Source organism: Clarias gariepinus, chromosome 6, assembly GCF_024256425.1.
Source record: "Clarias gariepinus isolate MV-2021 ecotype Netherlands chromosome 6, CGAR_prim_01v2, whole genome shotgun sequence".
NCBI lineage: Eukaryota > Metazoa > Chordata > Actinopteri > Siluriformes > Clariidae > Clarias > Clarias gariepinus.
This window is the reverse complement of record NC_071105.1, coordinates 8,729,904-8,752,723: the sequence shown is the minus strand read 5'-3', so window position 1 is coordinate 8,752,723 and position 22,820 is coordinate 8,729,904. Positions and strand designations below refer to the sequence as shown.

Here is a 22,820-nt window from a genome sequence, read left to right as displayed (position 1 = left end):
GTTAATCTCCCTCACTTCCAGTGTGATATTTTTACCTTTATACTGTATCATACCTACAGTCTGCCTGTCTTTATCTCACACACAGACACACACCACATCCCCTGGAGAGAAGTGTGTCTATAGCTCGTGATTATAATGATATAAGCGTAGTGGCTGTGTGTTCCTGAGCGCTCGATTAACTTGCTGCTTGTGGGCCACGGGGTAGTTGTATGTACGATTACCCACTGTACCTTAAAATACTTCTCCATTTTGTTGTGTGCTGTGGGTGTGATACGAAGAAAACTAAAAGTAAAATATTATTATTATTAATTTTATTACAAGGGGCCTTCAAGACAAATTTGGACTTGGGATGAAATTTCTCGTGAACGAAGGCATAAAAACCAATTAACATTTACAGAGGACTTCAAGCACAGTACAGTGATGAGAGCAACAGTACAACTTTTAATGGTGCAAATATTATAAAGAAGCCTCCACGTCCGTAAATGTCGATCCTGGCTGAGGTGGCTCTGAGCCCACTGCAGTCGTTCCTGTGAATGTTTAGCAAGTGGAACACCTGATCCTTAAACATCGACTACTTACTGTACTAGAAGAACAGACACATCTACTGTATGTGTGGAAACCATTTACCAACACCACTTGCACGCTACAGGAACTCGGTTGAGAGTTACTGCCACATCCCTGTACAGTCCTGACCTCCCTCCAAGCCATTAACACATGTTGGTGGCACTAAAGGAGTTCCTGGGAGGCCAGAGTTTCAGACGTGAAGCAGGCAATGCGGTCATGGCGCCGGCGTACTAAGAAAATGTTCTACCTTGGTGGAATCCAAGCACTAGTGAAACGCTGGAGTAAGTGGATAAGTGTAGCAGGTGATTTATATAGAGAAATAAAGGGAGTGTTTACTCTTATAACTGTGTTGTTATTTTGCACAATCAATAGTCCAGGTTTGACTTGAACACCCTTGCTTTGTTACTGCCCAAGAAGCTACTGTGTGACTATATATTCCATTATTTTATTAATAATAATAATTATTATTCAGCCAAACGTTCGTAACCCTTTACTATCACAATCATTTACTTATGTAACATCTTTTCCATGCGGATCTCCAAAGGCTTTTCACTAGACTTTGGAGTGAAGCTGTGGGGATTTGTGAGGTCAGGAAGTGATGTTAGGTGAAGACGCCTGGGGTGCACTTGCTGTGCTAGTACTGTACCTCCCAGAGATGTTCAGTGGGAGTTGAGGTCAGGGCTCTGGACAGGAAACTCGAGTTCCACTGCAAGCTTGGCAAACCATGTCTTCTTGGAGCTTGCTTTGAACACATGGACATTGTCATGTTGGAACAGGTTTGAGGCCTATCAGTTCCAAGGAAGGGAAACTCTAATACCACAACGTTGGTAGTCATCCGATAAAATTGCCTGCTTATAATTTTTGGGAGCAGTTCGGAAGAAGGCACTGTTTATCTTCTCATTGTCACTTTTTTTTTCAGTATTTTTGTGCATTGAAAAGTTTTAGATTCAGATCTTTTGGGTGATTGTTTTTGTTGTTTTTTTTTCGCCTAAAGCTTAGCATTGTATAATGAGACCCTTATTCATTAAAAGCCATCTTGGCAACAAAATGTATTGTTCCATTGTTCCACCTCACATATGTACTGTACATGTCTGTCTGGTCCAAGGTTACTATGATCTTGCTAATCCGAGGCTTTATCTATTACCTGTCTGCTGCTTTGGATTAAACAGCACCTGCCTGAATCAATCAATACGGTTTAATTCTTTTTCTTTGTGTTACTTTCTCCTCTTCTGATTCTCTACATCAGCCCTGACCCTTCTAGCAGATAGCATCATATTGACTGAATACTGACGTTCCTTGATGGACTTGAAGCTCGCATGAGTTTCTCTCAATGGTTATCTCATCTCCGTGGTCTGCTTCCGCTCCACTGGCTTTCGGGAAAAAAAAGAATGTTGGTCAGAGCAAACAATCTGTGTCCACGCTCCCTGACAATCCTATTAAAAACACTCCATGTTTGATGTGTGATGTGCCCTTGCACGCAGAGGAATGGTGAAGCATATATCACACCAGCATCTTATTCACCCAACAAAAGCTTTGTGTTGAATTTGCAGGAAAGATTACGAGCCTTTATCCCAGCCTGGTTTGTAATTCCATCTTTTTCACCTTGGTTATTTGGCAGGCGATGAAAAGGGTACTGTAGGTGATGTACGACTTAGGCATGAGATCTGAGTGAAATATATATTTTGTAGTTTGTCCGGTAAACGGTGGAGTCATCTGATAGAAAGGTTTTATAAATTTAGAGGTATCGGCCAAGCAGTTTTTCAGTGCTTTATAAGAATTGCAGTCATAGGCACGACATACCGTAGAGCAGTTAGAGATTAGAGTGACATGGCTTAAATCTTTCAAACAAACCGTCATGGTTAATGTTCCAGCGTCCTTCCTTTTGTCAGAAATACGGATCAAATGCAAACTGACATAATGCTGACATAATGTTGATGGTAGCTATACTGTTTAGTGCTTCAATCCCATTGGTCAGAAGGTGATGATTAAAATATATTATGGCTTTTCCAGAGTTACTGTCATTGAGGTAAGCTGTACCTGTTCTCTTACCCTAAGTGTTCCTGTTACATGTCCCTGGCCAAAAAATAAAAATTGCACATGCTAAGATTCCATTCATTCACCCTTAGCTTTGATTACAGCACACACCTGGTCATTCAGTACATTCATGTTGTCAGCTGAATTCATTCGTTTTTGCCACATGATGTTCCTGAGCCTAGACATGTCCAACTGAAGCAATCCCAGATCATAACACTGCTTCCAGAGGGTTGTACAGTGGACACTAGGCATGACCCTGACATTGTACCCCATGCCCGTTTGTGGACGCTCATCTTTGTGTCATGATTTGGATTTGTTTGCACCTGGCAGTCTCTTTAATTAAAACTGGCACCATCTCTGCTGCCTGACAATATTCTTAGCAACACTTATGTTATGTACTTTTTGCTCTTGGCATTGCACTAGTAACTTCTGGTCAGTTCTCACATTACCCTGTTTATACCAACTATATTGTATATAGTCTTTATGTTACTGTCTCTATTGCTACCTGGAATTTCCTTTGGGATCAATAAAGTATCTATCTATCAATCCATCCATCTATTTTAATATGTAATATTTTCATTAAGTCTTTCATTTTTAATTATTATTATTGTGCACATTAATATAGCTTCTTCATTTAGATACAGACATCGCCTCCTTTCAAATTTGCAAATTTCTCACAGCATGTACACGTATTATCAGAGCTGCATGAGGTGAAAATTAAAACCTAAGAACTTTACAGCTAAAGGTTATTTAATAATCCTCTTCAACAGGAAGGAATACTTGCAACAGGTCTGTTAAATGACTAACAACATTGAGAAGATAATCATTTTATCCAAAGTTAATGGGTTTTTGTTTGATCGCATGTTTATTAATGTCCTATATAGTGAGTATGACATTGGTGTGTGGGATGGCGCATTTGATTTCTTGCTTCTCCTTCTTCACAGATGCAAAGGTTTGTCCACCAAAAGAGTTCCAGTGCCGGAACAGCCTGTGCGTGGCCCCCACCTTCGTCTGTGATGGTGACGATGACTGTGGAGATAACAGCGATGAAGAAAAGTGCACTCCAGGAACAACCAGGATATGCAGCCCCCAGGATTTTCGCTGCAACAACTCTGAGTGTATCCCGGCTATGTGGAGCTGCGACGGCGACCCCGACTGCAGAGATAAATCAGACGAGTCGCCCGAGCGCTGTAACAGCAGGAACCAGCCAAAGAAGACGGCCTGCTTAGCTGAAGAGTTCCCGTGCGGGAGCGGAGAGTGTATCCATCTTAACTGGAAATGTGACGGAGACCCAGACTGCAAGGACAAGTCTGATGAGACAAACTGTCGTAAGTAAAGATGGAACCAGCAGTCAAGGCTGTGACACACAAAGCAAGTGGAGAAGAACTTAAAAAAAAAAACAATGTGGATTTAATCATGAGAGTGAAGAAGGGAGGCAGAAATGAGTAAGGAAGGAATATAGTAGGTAAGAAAGCAATAAGGGAGCGGAAGGAGTAGAGAAGGGAACTTAGAGATATAAAAACAATAAGAAATGACGAAAAAAACAATGAGGTAAGGAAATGAATAAGGGAGGAGATAAGCAGAGAAGAAAAATAGTAGGGGTAATGGTAAGCGAAGGAGGAGGAAATAAAACAATGAGGTAGGCGTATTAGTACCAAATATATTAATAAGATGAAAGTGTAAGCAGGAAATAAAACAATGAGGTAAGAGTGTGAGTAGGAAATAAAACAATGTGGTAAGAGTGTGAGTATGAAATAAAATGGGGTAAGGATGTGAAAAAAAAAGGTACATGTATGAGAAGGAACTAAAACAACGAGGTAAGAAGGAACTAAAACAATAAGTAAACAAGTACTAAAGGAAACAGTAAAAGAATTAAATAATGATATAAGGAAACAAGTAGAGGAAATGTGTAGGGAAGGAAACAATGAGGGGAATAAAATAATGAGCTAAAGGAAGTGAATAGGGAAGGAAACCAGAAGATCCTTCCCATAAAGATTCTGTGTTCATGAACAAGGTGAATGCTACTGTGTTATAGTGTGTTATACTGTAGTGGTGCAGTAAAGCAATAAAGCGGTACAGTAAAAATGCTATGGTAATATTTGACAAACTCCAGGATCTGCTCTACCCTAAAATAGCAAGCACTAATTAGCTGATCATTTGTGTATGCAGTGGATGTCTTTTGGTTGATCCACAAGGATGAAGTGTGTGAATGACATGGTTACAGTGTGAGCTGTTGATTTTGAAAAGTTTCTCACAGATATAAAGATATAATTCTGATTACTTCAGTTTAATACATGCCCTAGGTTTGTATTCATTTGCATACCCAAATGTTGTCCTTGAAATGAACTCCAGTCTGCAGTAAATCATCTCGGGATGCTAAATTCATCTACGCATAGACATTGCTTTCATACCTCAGGGCCTGTAGCATGTTAGTAACAGTTGCTCAAAAAAAAAAAAAATAATTCCACCATCTGAAGACTTTCTTTTGTTGGTAGGTATAAAGTTACAGCTTCACTTTAGACTGCAAAAAGATAAAAAAAATAATAAATGCACAGCATATCAACAATTATGTATTTTTGGTTATTTACCTATTGACTGCAGTTATAGAAATTAATAAACATCTTCTGACCAATCAGAATTAATGATTCAGTAGCATTGTAGCCTAGGTCTTAATAAACAGTGTTCACACAATATTAAATGTGTGTATGTGTTCAGGACTCTGTCCCTTTGACATGCATCTTACCATCTGAGCCATGTAAACCCGAGTCATTTGCTGTAGAGAGGGAATCAGAGTGATGCCGTTTACTAGTGCCCTGCTTGTTGCTAAGTAACTGTGTGTGTGTATGTGTGCGTGTGTGGTAACCCTGTGTGTATCGGGGATCAAAGGAGACCACTTGAGTTTGAGAGTCTCTTCTCTCTTACTTCACGCTTTTCATTTCCAATTTAAAACACCTGCATATGTTTTTCCAGACACAACGACTAATCTGAATCCCGTCTACACATTCAGTTAATTAGAGTAAAATGAGTTTGTAAACAGTCTTGCAGTCAGGGTTATTTTAAAATCCTTAATATGTGATACTTTTAAGTGTGACACACTTTTGGCTAATTTTGTGAATCTGTGCATTAATTCAGTTTGTTTGTTTTTCCGAGATGGGAAATTTTTTTTCCCGCAGGGCCCACTTCATGTTTATATTATGAATCCATCATAGCTCCATCCGAACCCAGATTGTCTCTCAGTTTTTATCCTGATCGCGCTTGTGTACAGAGTGTACTGTAGCTATGAATATTTGTTATGTGCACTAGTTGTGTCATCCCAGAAGTCCAATATGAGTGGATTTGACCTGACAGGGTTTCTGGGTTTTCTGTCGTTTTTTTTTTTTTCCCTTGACAGCTAAACATGCTTAAATGTCTTGACAAATAAATACACAGTACAGAAAGGGAGGATAAGGCACATCTTTTAATATATACGGGGTCTATTGTAGTGATAGGTCGTTCTTGAACGATACGTTCATTTTGAACGAATCTTAAGTGTTACTCGGATTAATAAAAAGTCAATGGAAGGTCCTTACAAGTACAGTAAGACAAGCATGTGAGTGTGAGTGAGTGAGTGAGTGAGTGTGTGTGTGTGTGTGTGTGTGTATCCTCTGAGCTACATCCAGCATGGAATAATTTTCTCTGTTTTGCTGAAATTGATCACCAGTTTATCTCCCGCACTGCTGAGACACTCAGCATGAATAATTAAACACGCTTTAAAAAAGATGAATGAGAAAAACAACATCTCGCTCAGGCAGCAAAAATCACAGCACGCACCTACTTTGTGTGTATCCCTATTCTGAGAGGACGGCATGAAGGCAAAAAGTGATTGGTGTTAGCGTGAGGCTTGGGGGTGTTAGTGCGGATGTGAGTGAGGGATTGATTTGGAATTGCAGCGCACTTTGTGTTCGACCTGACTGCAATAGAAAAGACTAAACCGTTTCCTCTGCTGTAATTACGAGTAACACGATAAGTCACTAAGAACTAGCGTGTGTTTGTGTGTGTTTATGCTTTTAGCTCTGCTCACCTGCAGGCCGGATCAGTTCCAGTGCGGCGACGGCTCCTGCATCCACGGCACCAAGCAGTGTAACCACGTGCACGATTGTCCAGACTTCAGCGACGAAGCAGGCTGCGTCAACAAAAGTGTGTCTTTTTCCTCTTTCCTCCTCTTCCCACTTTGTTTCCAGAGATAACTACAGAGCGACTACACACTTTTTTTCTGTATTCAGCCATTTAGTTGAGTGTAAAATCTGTTTCAGAGCTCAGATGCAGTCAACATCACTAACTTTCTGGTCTGTTTTTAATTTGCTTAATTACAAGTTACATGTTAAAATTAATCTTCCTGAGTTGTGATTGCATTAAAAAATTTCTACATTTGAAATTAAATCATTGATCATCTAAGAAATTCTTCAAATTGAAAAAATAACCTCAAAAGTTTATGAGACTATAAAAGTGATCTAGTTTTCCCACTCCTGGCTGTAAAGAATAGCCATTAGGTTTAAGACGAGTACCCGAGACGAGTAACGTTTTAAGATGAATTAAAAAGAAGAATTATTGATTTATGCATCGGCCACACCTACTGTAGATACGCTTACCAGCCTGTGTGAGAGGAATAAACACATACATAAATGCATGATGTGTTGTAAAGATCTCTATTTATTATCAGCAAAGAGAGCATATTTAACCTTTTTTGTTCAAGTGCCCTGTCTCACAACCAGTTAAAAGTTTGGACACAATTTTGATTTTATTTTCCACATTCTAAAACAATGCTGATTTTTTTCTTTTTCTTTTTTTTTAACGATGAAACAACACATATAGCATTGGGTAATTAAATAACAGCAACAACAACAGTCAGTTGTTATTTTAAGAGATGAAGGTCAGCTGTTCTGCCATAGTTTGCAAGAACAGTATTGTGTCAAGTGCATTGTAAAACCCATCAAGCACCATAATGTAACTGTCTCTCATGAAGACCAAAACGTACCTTTGCTGCAGCGTAGAAGGTTATTTAAAGTTACCAGCCCCAGAAAGAAATCTGAACTTAAAAAAATATATATATTTTTTTTACAGCTACTAAATGTGAAGGGCCGCTGAAGTTTGTGTGTACTGACGGAGAGTGTATCGACATAAGCAGGGTGTGTGACAACATCAAGGACTGTAAGGACTGGTCCGATGAGCCTATAAAGCAGTGTGGTATGTACAGTATCGCACGCTCACATGTACTCACACACATGAATGCGTGTAGGTTCATTAGACTGTGGACGCTGATTTAACTTTGAAAGATGCATAGTTTTGTTTCTGTTGTTTTTTGTTTATTTTGTTTGTTTGTTTTGCCCATTCATTAATTAAGTGTTTTATTAAAACTGATTTTGTTTAGGGCTGTCAGAGAAAAAAAGAGCTGCTGTTTAAATATAAAAAAACTTATTATTTACATTTCCCAAAACCAAAACCTAAAATTCCTAATGCTGTTACAGTTACAGATAAAGGTTTATAGTTTTAATAATCTGTTCAACTTGTAATCTCCAGTGAAATAGGTTTAAACAAACAATAACAAAAATAGTCTAAGCTAGTAAATGTGAGGGAAGTTCATCAGTCTGGGACTTTTGGTTGTGCAAAATAACAGAACGCAATTATGAGCGTAAAAACCCCCTTCATTTCTCAATATAATCCTCTGCTACACTAATGCACTTATCCCAGCATTTCACTAGCACCTGGACACCATCAAGGTAGAAAGTTTCTTCAGAACGCCGGAGCCATGATCAGACTGCTTGCTTCATGTCTGAAATGCTGGCCTCCCAGGAACTCCTTAATGCCCCAAACATGCAGAGTGGCTTAGATCAAGGTCATGACTGTGCGGGGACACAGCTGAATTCCTGAACCACGTTGTGTGGTTGCACAGACAGATTCATTCCTTAAGGTGTTGACAAGTTACAGTATATCAAAAGATCAGGTGTTCCACTTGTTGAATGTTTACGGGAATGACTGCAGTGGTTGTCATTAATGTCAATCGGATTCATGCAGTCATTTAGGAAAAATGTCCTGAGAAATCACAAGCCCCAGTTGGACTTGAACGATCATTTAGTCCAGTTCATAAAAATGTTCATTACTCTTGACATTATTATAAAAGCTAAAATATGATGTTTGTGGCAATCAATACATTAACCAAAAAATGAAAGGAGATTATAAAGAATCATGATCCATTTTTCCTCTTTCCTGTTTCATGATGAAGTTGTTCACTTTGCTCCCCAATACTGCAGATAACATCTATCAAAGCAGGCATGTTAACAGTGAGATGACATCATATATATATATATATATATATATATATATATATATATATATATATATATAGTCACATGCCTTCACCTGCCCCTGCGACTTCACCATGATAGCGTTTCCCCTGTAAGAATCTCCTCTCTGTGGTCTCTCCCTGACTGCAGCAGGATGTTAATAGAGGATATATGACATTTCCAAAATGCCAGCTTTTGTTTGTAAATGTTCCTGCACACACAGTGCTTTCTCTCTCTCTCTCTGTATCTCTCTCTCTCTCTCTTTCTCTGTATCTCTCTCTCTCTCTCTTTTGCTTGCTCTCTCTGGTGGCTTATCTCCTTATGAATCTTTAATGCAAAACATATAAAGGGGAGCGGCTGCTGTTGTAGCTGGTGTTAATTTCCCTGAGGCAGCCGCTCTGCTCTCTCCACCCTACAAATGAGATTAGATGGAGCACCTGCTTCACCGCCACGCCCCGCTAGCTTCAAGTGCACGGTAGGCGAATCCAGATCATCCAGATCACACGAAAGAATACCCATCACCTTCAACATATTCATGAACATGTCTCTTTAATCATCATGTGTGACATTTCACCCAGCTCTGAATCCCCTACGAGGTCCCTCATCCGCGGTTCACCAGTGGAAAAAATGTAAAACAAATAAATAACCAATTTAACAAATAAAAAAATTATATGAAAGTGAGGTTATTATTAATTAGTATTAGGTTCAGTTTGTTATTTCTCCACGTAAAGTTACTTGTCTTTGAGTTTTGATTTTTTTTTTTTTCTTTTTGTTTTTTTTGGTCTACAGGTTCAGAGTTGGACATCATGCATGTTAGATGTGATGGTTAGACATGTTATGCCAGCCAAGGCTATTAAAAAACTGCATTTTTATACTGTTTCATTAAAAATTCATTAGTATGGTGTTACTTTATAAGTGATTTTACTTGTTTTCCCCGTGGTACTCATGACTTACAGATGCGAACATCTGTCACGGGATAGCCTTCAAAAGGGTCTGCTGTGACCCTGACAATTATAAAGATGTTTTTTACAGATTATTAGAATTGTAGCAAAATGTAAAGAAAAATTTTTGGATATTTATAAAATCGTGATACTTACAGAATCACAAAACAAATCGAATCGCCACAAAGGTATCGTGATAATATCGTATCATGTGATCCCTGGTGATTCCCATCCTTAATGAATCTGCATACTGTATGGAGTAAGTTACAGATAAATGAAAAATTGGCTGAAGTAAATAGATTTGTTTTAGCTTGAGGTGAAGATCATTTCCAAGCCTGACACATTGAAAAAAGGTATCTCAAAAATATTATTATTACAAACGTGTATAAACTTTCACATGTAATGAACAGTAACAATAGTGGTAAGTTAAAATCTCAAACTAGAATTTTTTAATTAACTGACTGTTTGTTTAGTATGCTTCATTAAAGATTGCATATTTCTGTATCACATTGCAGTACAATGAATTTTTCCTTCTACAGAATCCTCCATATCGTAGTATCATTGGTATCAAAGTCACAACTTTCTCATAAGGACAGTAATAAGTCTATCTGTTTTTTTTTTTCCTTTGGAGGAGAAAGCTGTCCAAAAAGCTTCACCTGACATCTGGTTGAGATGAGAAGTGTGCATCAGGAATGGGAAGCAATAAAAATGTCATAGGAATATGAGGTTTTTTACTTTCATGCAGGTATGAGTGAGTCAGATATGAAGCTTGTGGGATGGACAAAGTCCACGTTCATTAACGCTGAGACATTCATGGACATCATTTTAAATACCTCCTGGTCAGAGCTGGGGTAGTTTAAATGTTTATTTCTTTGGGTAAAGGAACCAACTTTTTTTTTTTTATAAGCAAATGTGAGAATATAATATGGTAGGTATAAAAATAGTAACTAAGTAAGACCAATTATAAACTTGGGGAATGTAGCTGAGGCTGAAGATGTGTCAGAGTTTCTACCTCTGGGATTTTTTCAGTGGATCCGGCTCATATTGAAAAAAAATGTTCAGGTCAAAACCCAGTTTAGTTTAAAGATATGGACAAATGCAGATCGTGTAAGTACATTAACCTTAAAAAACAGTACACACTCGAAACCCTGTGACTTGATTTATTTCGATGCTCATTTGTATGCTGACGCGAGGCACACTAATTACTGTGTACATCTCTGCTGATTGTGAAAGCGTCTTGAGCTGGTTATGATAATGGGCATGCAGAACATTTCTACTGGAAGTGGAATGTATTTTTGTTTCAAAGTAATTAGTGTGTGTGTGAGAGAGAGATGCTTTATAGCATATTTCTTCCTCCGTTCTGTGAACGTAGCACGAGTATTAAAAGCTTCCTAATGGGCGTCTAAGATTGCTCAGATGTATTCTGCATGACATCAGCCACTACTTTTCCTGCAATCAGGCACATTATCCTGTCTCTTGCCTTTGCATAGCCACGCAAAGAGCGAGATTTTACTCAGCTCATCATTTTCCCATCAGCCCGAGAGTCCGCTGAGAAAAGGCAAAATGAATTAACAGATCTTGTCGGTTCTTGTCAGGACGCCAGTGGCACGTTTCACTCAGCGCCCAATCCCTGCTGGATTTACTGACCTTTTTATTGCTGTCTTTACTTCATCATAGGCCTCAACGAATGTGCCACTAACAATGGCGGCTGCTCCCACATATGCAAGGACCAGCGGATAGGCTACGAGTGCGATTGTCCCTCAGGTTATAAGCTGCTGGATCAGAGGACTTGTGGAGGTAAAGACTCTTCTTAATTCAGCTGAAGCTTTCTAGTAGAGCACATTTGTAATTCAAATTAATATATCTACTTCGGATAAATGATAAAGTGGTGTTGATTTAGGGCAAGTAGAGTGTATTACTTTTTCTCTGTGGGGTCTCTCACTCTTATTACATACATATATATATACACTGTATATATTTATATATATATATTCTGGTTATATTAAAAAATTTATCAGCGCTTTCCATTTAAGGCTACTGTCCTCGATCCACGTCACTGCTGTCACTACATTTCTAACTAATTTGTAACTCACAGAAGAACATAAACAGAAGCGTTTGGATATCTGCAAACAAAATGTGGACAGATAATCTAAGGAAGGTGGAGTTTTTTTTTTTTTTAAGAGAATCATTAATGGTAATGGATGGACATGGATTTATCACAGCGAGCCTGAGAGTAAAAACAAGAGTATGAAACGGAAGTAAAGGTTTAAAAGTAAACCATCAGCTGGAAAATTTATCAATTCTTACAGTCTTCTGTGATTATCTGGGGTCAGTATTGGAACATCGAAAGTGCTCGTTACAGTGAGACGCTTATTGAAGAGCTATATCCTAAACTTCAGATTAAATCGAAGGGCATTGCGATCAATTTGCGAATTTTATTTTGAGGTTTTGAGGTGTTATAGCTTCCTCCCTAGTGTCCTGATCTTGGTTCCATTGGACTTTCACCTGTTTGGTCCCCTGAAAGCAGCCCTTTGAGAAGGAAGATTAACTTCTGATGCAGAAGTGACGATAGCGGCGCATCCATAGTTTGCAGCTCAGCCCAAAACATTTTTTAATGAGGGAATCTGAAAGCTTGACAGATCGACAATGTTTATTGAAAAGTGGAGAAATTATGTCGGAAAATGTTGTATGTGTCTTTTCTAAATGTTGATTCAAATAAATCACTCTTGTAGTTACATACTGTAGCAAAACAAATACAAAATACTAGATACAAAATAGAAGAAAAAAAGAAACTAAATGTATGCAATGCTCCATCACACATGTGGAATTTTTTTATGTACCTTTATGCTTTTTTTATATATATTTGTTTGTAAACTAGAACTTTTTGTGAATTATCATGAGATTATATAGTTCTCAGAATTGTATATAAGATAACATTCCATGTTTTACATTTACAACCACAGGTGCATAGCATGAATCGCTAGCTTTAGCGGCCATGTACAGTATATGTGTTTATAAAAACTGCCACAAGATGACAATACGAACTTCATATTTAACTTATTTGTTCCCTTCCAGACATAGACGAATGCGAGAACCCGAATGCCTGCAGTCAAATTTGCATCAACTACAAAGGTCACTACAAGTGTGAATGCTACGAGGGCTATGAAATGGACCCAGTTTCCAACACCTGCAAGGCTGTGGGTAAGCCATTTAAAGCAACTGCAGATTTGATATACGAAGTCAAACCGGGACTTTTGCTTGTGCAGAATAACAGAAAACATGAGAGTAAAAACTTCTTTTAAATTTATTTCTCTATATAATCTGCTGCTACACTAATGCACTTATCTCAGTACAGTTTCATCAAGGTAAAACGTTCTATCAGTACACTCCACATCTTAAACTCTGGCCTCCCAGGAACACCTTTAACCAACCAAACATGTGGAAGTGGTTTAGAGTAAGGTCAGGATTGTACGGGGCAATGTGGCAATAACACCCAGCTGAGTTCCTGTGATGTGAAAGTGGGGTTGGTGAATGATTGTATGTACAGTTTCCACTGGCAAATGCTTCTCTTTTGCAAGTTGGCAACAAGTTATCCTTCGATTTTCAAGGATCAGTCGTGCCACTCGCTGAATGTTCACAGATGACTGCAGTGGGCTCCGAGCCACCTCGCGCGGGATCATCTTCCACAGACACACAGACTTCTTTAAATCATTTGCATAATTGTTTAATTATTTGCATAAATGTTTTACTGCTGCTGAGAGTCTCATCACTGTATGTGCTTGAACTTACCATTCACAAGAAATTTAATCAAAAGTCCTGGCTTGACTTAAACGTCTCAAGTGTTTAAGTAGATTTATGGAATAATCCACTCTTCACAACTTACATATGATGTTTATGATTAATGTTATCTTCAGTGGCATCCAAGTTTTATGTGCTAATGAAATTTTAGTTTAAACAATTTTAATTACAATCTAGTTTTAATTAAGTTGCCAGTGGTAACAATGTGGTACAATACAGTGCAAAAATGATTTTATAGTACATATTTTTTAAATGGAGAAAAATATTTTTAATGTTGTTCTATATACTGTAGTTTATTATTTAGGATATGGCACAATAAGCATGTGTTCAATTTCCGTAGTGCTAAATGAGTTTCTGCTGTTTTTAATCCAGTCTTTAATATACAAATGCCAAGTCTATCAAATGCTCTAGGAGCTACCTGTTCATTATATCGCTCAAGCAGGAGAGGGGAGGGGGATCCATGAAGAGCCAGTCATCATTCTTATATCCCATGAAGTAACTGCAAGCATCACTAATAATGAGGAAGTGGATGTAGTAATTGGTTCCGCTTTGCTTTAAATGGTTTAAAAATCACATTGATTGCTGCACTCACCGGCAAATACGTCTTTATTACCTCTCAGGAAGAAATAAGCCGGTGTAGTTAAGATACGGCACGTGCAGTCATGCAGCCAAGCAAACGATCATTTTCAAATCACCGGTAATATATATTATTATTAACCAAAAAGCTTTTATTATTATTTATTATTTATTTATTTAAACCTGTGTGTATATACGATGTGGCTTAAGTGGTGTTTGCGAATGTAATATTCCCTTGATTATTACAGTCGTCATTTTTCACTGCGCTGTCAAAGATGGTGGAAAAAATTCCCAAGATTCTGCTTTCTGTTTCTCAGTGGGGGATGACATCTGAAGGGACACTGTCATTATGCATATTGTGCCACGGTGAGCTTGAAACCACTCAGCCTCAGGCTAAGCAGCATGCAGAATACTTCCTGTCCTTGGAAGACATTTCATTTATCATTCTACTCCTTGTAATGGTGCTTTTGTTTTCGTTTTTTTATGTAGTGGTAAATAATCCTGTTGGGCGTATTCTCAAAGCACAATGCTATTATTTTGGTAATCTTGAATATCAGGTGTATGCTGTATATTGAATAGGGATTATCCACATAAAAATGCAGCTGCTATTGCATTCAGTATCTGTTTGTAGAAGAGTTAGATCAGAGCGCTCCCAGATACCGTCGGGTTTAACCAAATGGTTAATGGAATTTATTAGATCTGCCCTGATTAGAAAACTTTTTTTTAGAATTAAGCTAGCCCTACATATAAACAAACTTGATTTAGCCTGAGATGCATTTAATCCAGATGGTAGTAATGTGCATCAAAGTGTGAGTATCTTTTCAATACATCTAGAACAACATCATCATATCAATGATTTCTAGGGCTGAATCAAAGCAATAGAGAAATGAAAATCTTGGTAATGATTTGAATAGATATCACATTCCGTAAGATGACAGACGAGCTGATATCTGTTATCTCATTTTTACACAGGGAAACCTTATGTTAAACTAAGATCGAGTGTCAGAATGAATACAAATCTTGTATTTAGACAAAGTCAACAAATAAGTACCTTATAAAGGTTTCCCAAGTGTCCACAGCGTTGATGGTCAGCAAATTTAAAAGTTGACAGAATCAGACTTTTATCAGTGGTTGGTGGAAATTCTGAAAAGTCTGTAGTGATCACCAGATGAAATCACCAGAAGCATGCCAAGTCTTGAATACATAAAGAAAATTCAAAATGAAAAAATTGAGATGATTTACTTGATGATTTACTTTATTTATTGCAAGATCTGAAAAGAATGATTGTGAAACTAGGTCAGGCGTGGTGTTTAAAAAAGTGTATTTTAGTCACTTGTAGACTTTGCTGCTTCGAGTGAATGATGACCAGGTGGAGGAGATGTGACAAACAGCTTAGAAAAAGAAAACATTAGCCAGCAATCCATAAAACCACTTGAAAGCCGACATCTATCGTGGATAGATTGTAGCTGTTACAGAGTATGAACATTATACCTAGATTTCCTCAAATTAAAGCAGCACCAAAGCAATCACGCGCTTGCGTCCTGTCACTCAACACATTTTACAGCTATTTCATTGTTAAAATCTCTCTACATCAGCTCTTATAGCTATGCTTAGACCCTAATAAAAAAAAAAATTTAGTGCATCCATCCATCCAATCATCCATCTATTCCCCCCTACTTCTATCCTTAAGCTCTGGATGGGAACTCCATAAAATAATTTTGATCCTCTTCTCATTATAGATATCTCTTTAATAACATAAAGTGAATTAGGGCTCTCATCCGTGCCCTTTTTTGAAGCTTTCTCTGCAGAGGCGAAGCAAAGATAAGAGACCCGTGCTTTGATGCACAAGGCATCCCAGGCTCGTTTTCAAAATCCATTTTACAGACACAACAGCGACTGCAAATATGACCTTTGGCAAACCAGTATGACTGTTGGCGTCAAGAGCAAGTGCAGAGAGCAGTTCATTATGAGAAACAGTATGCAAGCACTACATAAGCTTGTTTACATTTGGCTATCGTTTTTTTTTTAAAAGGATCGGCAGGACCCGGGGTGTTGAGGTTTAAAAAGAAAAAAAAGATGTATGTGGAATTATATTTTCCAGTTTCATTGCATTTAAATTGAAATGGAATGAGATTCTCCACATGGATCTGCAGTCTGAATACGTAATCTTTATCCTCCTGTCGGTGTCACCACTTCATCCTAGTTTAATCCTGTACCACTAGGTAGACTAAAATGTGTAGGTACACTAGGTGTGAGTGGGTTTGTGCGGTGTACTAGTGTCCCTTTTAAGGTTGTGTTCGGTTCTTAGTGATAGACTTTGGATCCACCATTATACTGACCAGAATAAAATGATTCCAGACTAAACCTTAAAGTCACAATATGTATCGAAAATAATTATAAAAGAAGGCTACATGCATACAGTACCTGTATGAAAGACACAAAACATGTACTCCTGAGGCTGCCAACCCTAAGACGAAGAAGATTTTTGTAAAGTTTTTACATTTAAACCAAGTCATCTGGCAGATGTTTTAATCTATTTAGATCAGCTCTCACAACCAGGGTTGGGCATTCGAATCTTGCCCCCGGTTTTTATGTGCAAAGTTTAAATGTTCTCCCTGTGCTTGTTGGGTTTTCTCCCACAGTCCTATGACGTGTTGTTAGCTGATTGGTGTTTCCAATTTGCCCATAGTGTGTGATTGCTTGTGCCCAATGATGGGTTAACACCCCATTGTGAGTTCCCTTATACAGGCTTCAGGACCCCTGTGACTCTACCCAGGATAAGCAGTAAAGAGAGGGATTGGATCTTCTGATGTTCCTCAGTCTAGATGTGTGTTCCCCAGGGAGCTCCATGATGATCATTCATCTCTATGCTTTGTGCTCTCTCTCTCTCTCTCTCTCTCTCTCTCTCTCTCTCTCTCTCTTACACACACACACACACACACTTCCATTTATTCATATATTCAAAGCTTTAAAGCTACAAGTTTAATAAATCACAAATCAATATTAGTGACATTAATAGGTCACATTACAGTTGTGTGATGATGATAAGAGAAAAAAAGCAGCATTGCAAATGAAGCCTTGGGGTGTAATAACGTGCTTGAGTGTCTCTTCTTTTTGCTGTTTTCTCTCCTGTGGGGTAAAACCAGTCGAGTAGACCCTCACATCTTTAATCAGCAGTATTGCTGGAACGGGCCTCTGTGTGTGATGCTGTCTACTGGGACTCATGAAGCTCTGTACATGTGGCCATCCTGGCCTTTCACATCCTCATTAAGGGAATGAAGTGTGCCGTTAGTGCATGCTGCAAGCCTAAACTTAAACTTGTAAATTGCTTTTAATGAGCAGGTGGGAAAATTCATGGTGAGTGGAAGGACACCACCTGTTGTCATGGCATTGGATTTATTTATGCTATCTCTCCCTCTTTCTCTCTCTTTCTCACAATCGTGTCATGGTCAGGTACTTAAATATCCAGGCTAAATAAGGATGTACACAAAATATGTATTTTACATGCTGCCTTTAAGTGAACCTACAAAGTATTTCCAGCACGTGATATTTTCATTCATTCATTTATTCGTTCATGCTGGTCAGGGTGGAGCAAACCACATAAGGCAGGAGGAATTACCCTCCATGAGGCAACACTCAGGGGCAATTTAGTGTAGGCAATTCTACTAGCAGCATGTTTTTGTGAGGTTGGAGAAAGCCAGAAAACCCAGAGGAAACATGGAGAAAATCATGCAAAACTCCAAAGACTACATAATGCAGCTCAGGATCGTAGGATGCTACGCACTGCACTACAATGCCACCCTTTTAACCATCAGTTTACCATAAGTAATGATCTTCACGTTGTGTTGATCGGCAGATGAAAGAGTTGAAGAGCTTTATGAAATATACCTTTTTTTTTTGGTCTCCAGTATATTCCTCAGAACGACTTTGAAAGCTTAACAATAAGAGCGAACTTTCCACTTCCAAGAGCTTGATCCATTACAGTATCAACCCCTCACAACATGGTAATTTACATTTTGGCATTTGGCAGACGCTCTTATCCAGATCGACTTACAAAAGTGCTAAAATTTCCGTCATTGGATAGGTCCCCTACCACTGGGTTACTAGATTACAAACTATGTACCATTAGTCAAACTCTGTTGGAAAGGTATTTTGTGGGCAGGCAGGATTAACGCCTTATTTGAAGAAAAAGATATGTCTTAAGTCATTGTTTAAAGTTTGCCAGTAGGAAAACTTGTAGGAGGTTCATTTCATCACATAGGTGGCACAACAGAAAAGAGTCTAGATGCAAAACTTAGCTTTTTATCAGATCTTCCAGGTCGAATTAGTTTGTAGCACTTTGAGATTTGCTTCAAATATAAAGTGCATTATAAATAAAATGTATTATTATTATTATTATTATTATTATTATTATTATTATTATGACCCGCGGGAACGTGGTGCTGTGCGGGGTGTGATTAAAGTAAGTGGGTGCTGGGCCATTTTTAGCTTTGTAAGCAAGCATCATGGTTTTAAATTTGATGCGGGCATCTACAGGAAACCAGTGCAGGGAGTAAAAAAGTGCGGTGGGGTGGGAGAATTTAGAAAGGTCGGGGACGAGACATGCAACTGCATTCTGGATCAGCTGCAAAAGACAAATGGTAGACAAATGCAGACCTGCCAGTTGCAGTAGACCAGTCTTGAAATAACTAGAGACTAGTTACTCGCACCTGAGTAGCTTGTGAAGGAAGAAATGGACAAATTCATCTGATATTGTAAAGAAGAAATCGACAAGAGTGAGTAAGGTTAGCAGTGTGTGGGAAAAATGACAGTTGATTGTCCAGAGTTACCCCAAATGTCTAAGAAACCCAAAAAAACAAATGTCTAAGGGAGGAAAGAAGAGAATAAGTTGTGTGTCATTTGCATAACAACAGTATGAAAAGCCATGCAATGATAGGACCTTACCAAGAGACTGGGTATAGAGGGAGAACAGAAGAGGACCAAGTATTAAGCCCTGTAGGACAGTAGTAGAGAGTTTGCATTGGGCAGACATGAATCCCCTTCATGTCACCTCATACAACTTATCTTTCAGGTAGAAAGCAAACCTGTGCCATGTCATGGCACAGATTCCAAGGCTTGTGAGAATAGATTAGAGAATCTTGTGTGCTGAGAGGTCCAGAGGGTGAAGTCATCAAATCTGCTTAGACCATTTGTGGTTTCCTTAAGAATATCATTACTTTTAACCTGCATCACCTCTTTAAATTTTCCATCATATGAAAGCCTTATTCGTTAAAAAACTAATTAAATATATTGTTCTTTGTTTATTATAGACTGACTGTTGCTGTAGCTAGTTCTGAAAATGGAGAATAAAGAGAATGAAAGTGAAAGGAGAGAAAGTACATTTTCGAGGGGAGGGGTAAATACACTATGGCTGGTCAAAAAAGACACAAACTATTATTACATCTGACCACTTTTAGCTTTGATTACTCTCACAGTGTAGTGGAGATATCAATTCATGTGTGAAAATGATTCCTTATGCTCCCAGAACCACCTTTTCACAATTTGTATGGAATTGTGCCCATGCTATCAGGAAAGAAAAGCTCCACAGTGTAACAATGTGGGTCCAGGACCATGCAAGAGTACTTTGCAATGTTCAGAACGGGCAGTTCCGCAGGCTGCTATCCCGCGGCGTTCTGAATAGGCAGAAGCGCGGGTACTCAGGTGCGGGGTTGCCAGGCAACGCCACCGCAAGGCAATCAGCCTGGACACGCTGCAGCTGCCGGCATGTCTATTTAAGGGTCCTGATACCTCCGCACTTTGTGTAATCATTTAGGTAGCACCAGTAAGGTATTAGGGCCAATAGACTGAGGTAAAAGACTCAGCCTCGGTCTTCCAAAGAAAGATAGAGCGGCAAGCTCCAGTCCAGGAATGTATTTTTATATTGTTTCCAGAGCCCATCTCACGAAGACTGCGGAGCTCTGTTTATTTTGTGTTTTCAGTTTTGCTTTCATCCCATGCTATCTCCAAACAGGAAGATCTTCCCGTGCGTGTCATAAGCACTCTCATAGCCTCCTATTTCGTTGACCTTCTCAGAAGCCCTATGGTTTGGCTCTTATAAATGTTATTACATCTCGTACTATGGGTATGGCTCTCCAATCTGCACCTCGTAACACACTGATGTGATAACCTGGTCATTCAGTACATCCAGGTCATCAGCTGACTTTGTTTTATTCCCACATAAAGGTCTAGAGTCTAGACCTGACCAACTGAAGCAATCGTAAAAGATCACAACACTGCCTCCAGGGGCTTATATGCATGATAAGTACACTCCTTCATGAAACTTTCTTCTTACCCTGATGTCATCGTTCTGGAAAAGGGTCAGTCTGGAATTATCAGAGCATAAGACCTTTTTCCACTGCTTCGATGTAAAATGTTTATTTTCTCTAGCAAACTGAAGCCTTTTTTTATTGATTAGTCTTACTAACAAGTGGTTTTCTTATGTCCACACAGCTGTTTAGTCCTAATTCTGTGAGTTCTCAGCACATTGTATGTAAGTGTGAAAATGCTCTTACTTTCAATATTAAACATAATACTGTTATTTTTTTACGAGTCAGCTTCACCAAGTGTTTTTGTGCACTCCGTTCATGATTTTTTTTTTCTGACCACATTTCTTCCACAAATTTGACGGTTCAGCACTATCCTACCAGGTTTGAATAATGCATTGGACAGTTCTTAAACCATTTCTAGTCATTTCAGCAATTTCCTTACTTGTTTTCTTTGCTTGATGGAGGCCAATAATTTGACCCTACTGAAGCAGCAAGGATAGATGGAAGAATCAAAAAATGGAGATCAGCTAGAATGCAGAAGGAGTGGGATAATAATTGAAGGATAAAACAATGGAGATGTAGATTGAGGAAAACAAGATGGGGGAAAAGAAAGAATGGAAAATAAAGACTTGATAGAGGATAGACTAATGAGAGAAAAAATGGAGAATTTTGAATATGAATAGGGTGGATATGCCTTGATAAGTTAAAAGGAATAAAAAGTGAGATACACATGGATAAATGAAGAGATTATGTAAATAAGATGGGCAAAGGGATCAATGCAGAGAAAAGAACAAGTATAATGTGTGGGGAAAATGGAAAAATAAAAACAGAAAAGACAACGGCAACATAGAGAGATGAGAGATAAGATGGGGAGAGGGATGAAAGGATAGATAAAGTGTTAACAAGAGATAAGAATAGACAGAGGGCATAGTGGATAGATGGAGAAAGGGAATAAGGAATAAATAGGAAATGAAATGATTGAAGGAAGAAAAATTCTGGATGTCATCATGGCAGAGCGGTAAAATTAAATTATGTGCCGTCCTATGGTTACATTACAGATCCTAGCCCACCCTATTCACAGTCTGTCAGTCAAAGCTCCAGCTATTGACATGATGAAGTCAGAATACAGAGGAATGGGATCATTGTAGCACTAATTCATAGACCTGAAGGCTGAGTGATAAATCACATTAAGAACACATTAAGTGAATGATGAAGACCACTTACTAATCTAACGCAGTCCATTCAGGAGTGAAAACTCTGCATGAATGATGTCACAGTTTTTTTTCCCCTCATTACATCTCATCTCAGCACATGTTTAAGATATTTGCTTCAACCCCCCCCCCCCCCCCTTCTTTCCTCTATCTCTTTTATTCTCTCCGTACCACGTCGTACATCTTAGATGAGCTTGTTCAGACTGATGACAGCAAATCCAGCAGATGGAAGAAATGATTGAATCCTGAACTCTGGCTGAAAATGAAAATATTTGCTTGCACTGCAATGGCCCATGAGGGACTTGGGAGAAGTGGAATGAAATGTTTCTTTTCCCACAAGTCCCTTCTATTACAGCAGGGTCTCATAATCTGAGTCATGGCTTTGGGGCCACTTGCCGGAGACTCTGAGAGCCAGGAAAAGCAGGTTGGCTTTAGTGAGATCACTGGCTGCGATATTAACAGCTTGCTCAGGAGCGAGGAAGAGAAGAAGAAAGAATGAGGAGTGATAATAAGAGCCCATCTATCAGCCTTCCTCATCTTTTTCCATCACTGTCAGACCTGAATGCTCTACTCATTCTTTCACCATCATACCGCACCTGCTCTCACCATCTGTCTATCAGGATTTATATTGCACGCTGTCTTTTTCTGTGCCACACAGCCCTTTACTTTCTCTTTCCCTTTATTCTTCCTCACTTCTTCTAGCTTTGGCAATTTCCACCTCTTTTTTTCAAAACTTCCTTCCCTATTTACTTGGCTGTCCGATCGCGATCGTTGATTCTGTTCAGCAACCATTGCTATCTGCTCTTACCAGATTCAGCTTTTAGAAGACGCACTAGCATTTTATACCTATACCTATACCTATACTGGCCACATACATCTGAGTAGTTGAAGATTAAGGGCCTTGCTTAAGGGCTCGTCATCTTCCAGTGATGTTTTTCCACTCTTGAAGCGCATGTGGTACTCAAAGCACCTCGAACAACTCATTGCAGCATCGCTATTAAATTGCCAAATCATATCAAACATCTCTGTGGTAGATTTTCCCAGTTTCATGCAAAATTTCACATTCCTTGT

The 22,820-nt window shown here is 38.8% G+C and overlaps 1 protein-coding gene across 4 annotated transcripts in view; it reads left to right on the top strand.

The window, feature by feature from the left end:
• lrp8 (low density lipoprotein receptor-related protein 8, apolipoprotein e receptor) overlaps nt 1-22,820 on the top strand; it is a 197,720-nt gene that overhangs the window by 139,691 nt on the left and 35,209 nt on the right. For all 4 annotated transcript variants that reach the window (XM_053498480.1, XM_053498479.1, XM_053498478.1 and 1 more), the window contains exons 5-9: nt 3,543-3,926; nt 6,649-6,774; nt 7,699-7,821; nt 11,537-11,656; nt 12,935-13,060. In XM_053498480.1, the coding sequence (XP_053354455.1) occupies nt 3,543-3,926; nt 6,649-6,774; nt 7,699-7,821; nt 11,537-11,656; nt 12,935-13,060 (879 nt within the window). The remainder of the gene's footprint in view (nt 1-3,542; nt 3,927-6,648; nt 6,775-7,698; nt 7,822-11,536; nt 11,657-12,934; nt 13,061-22,820) is intronic.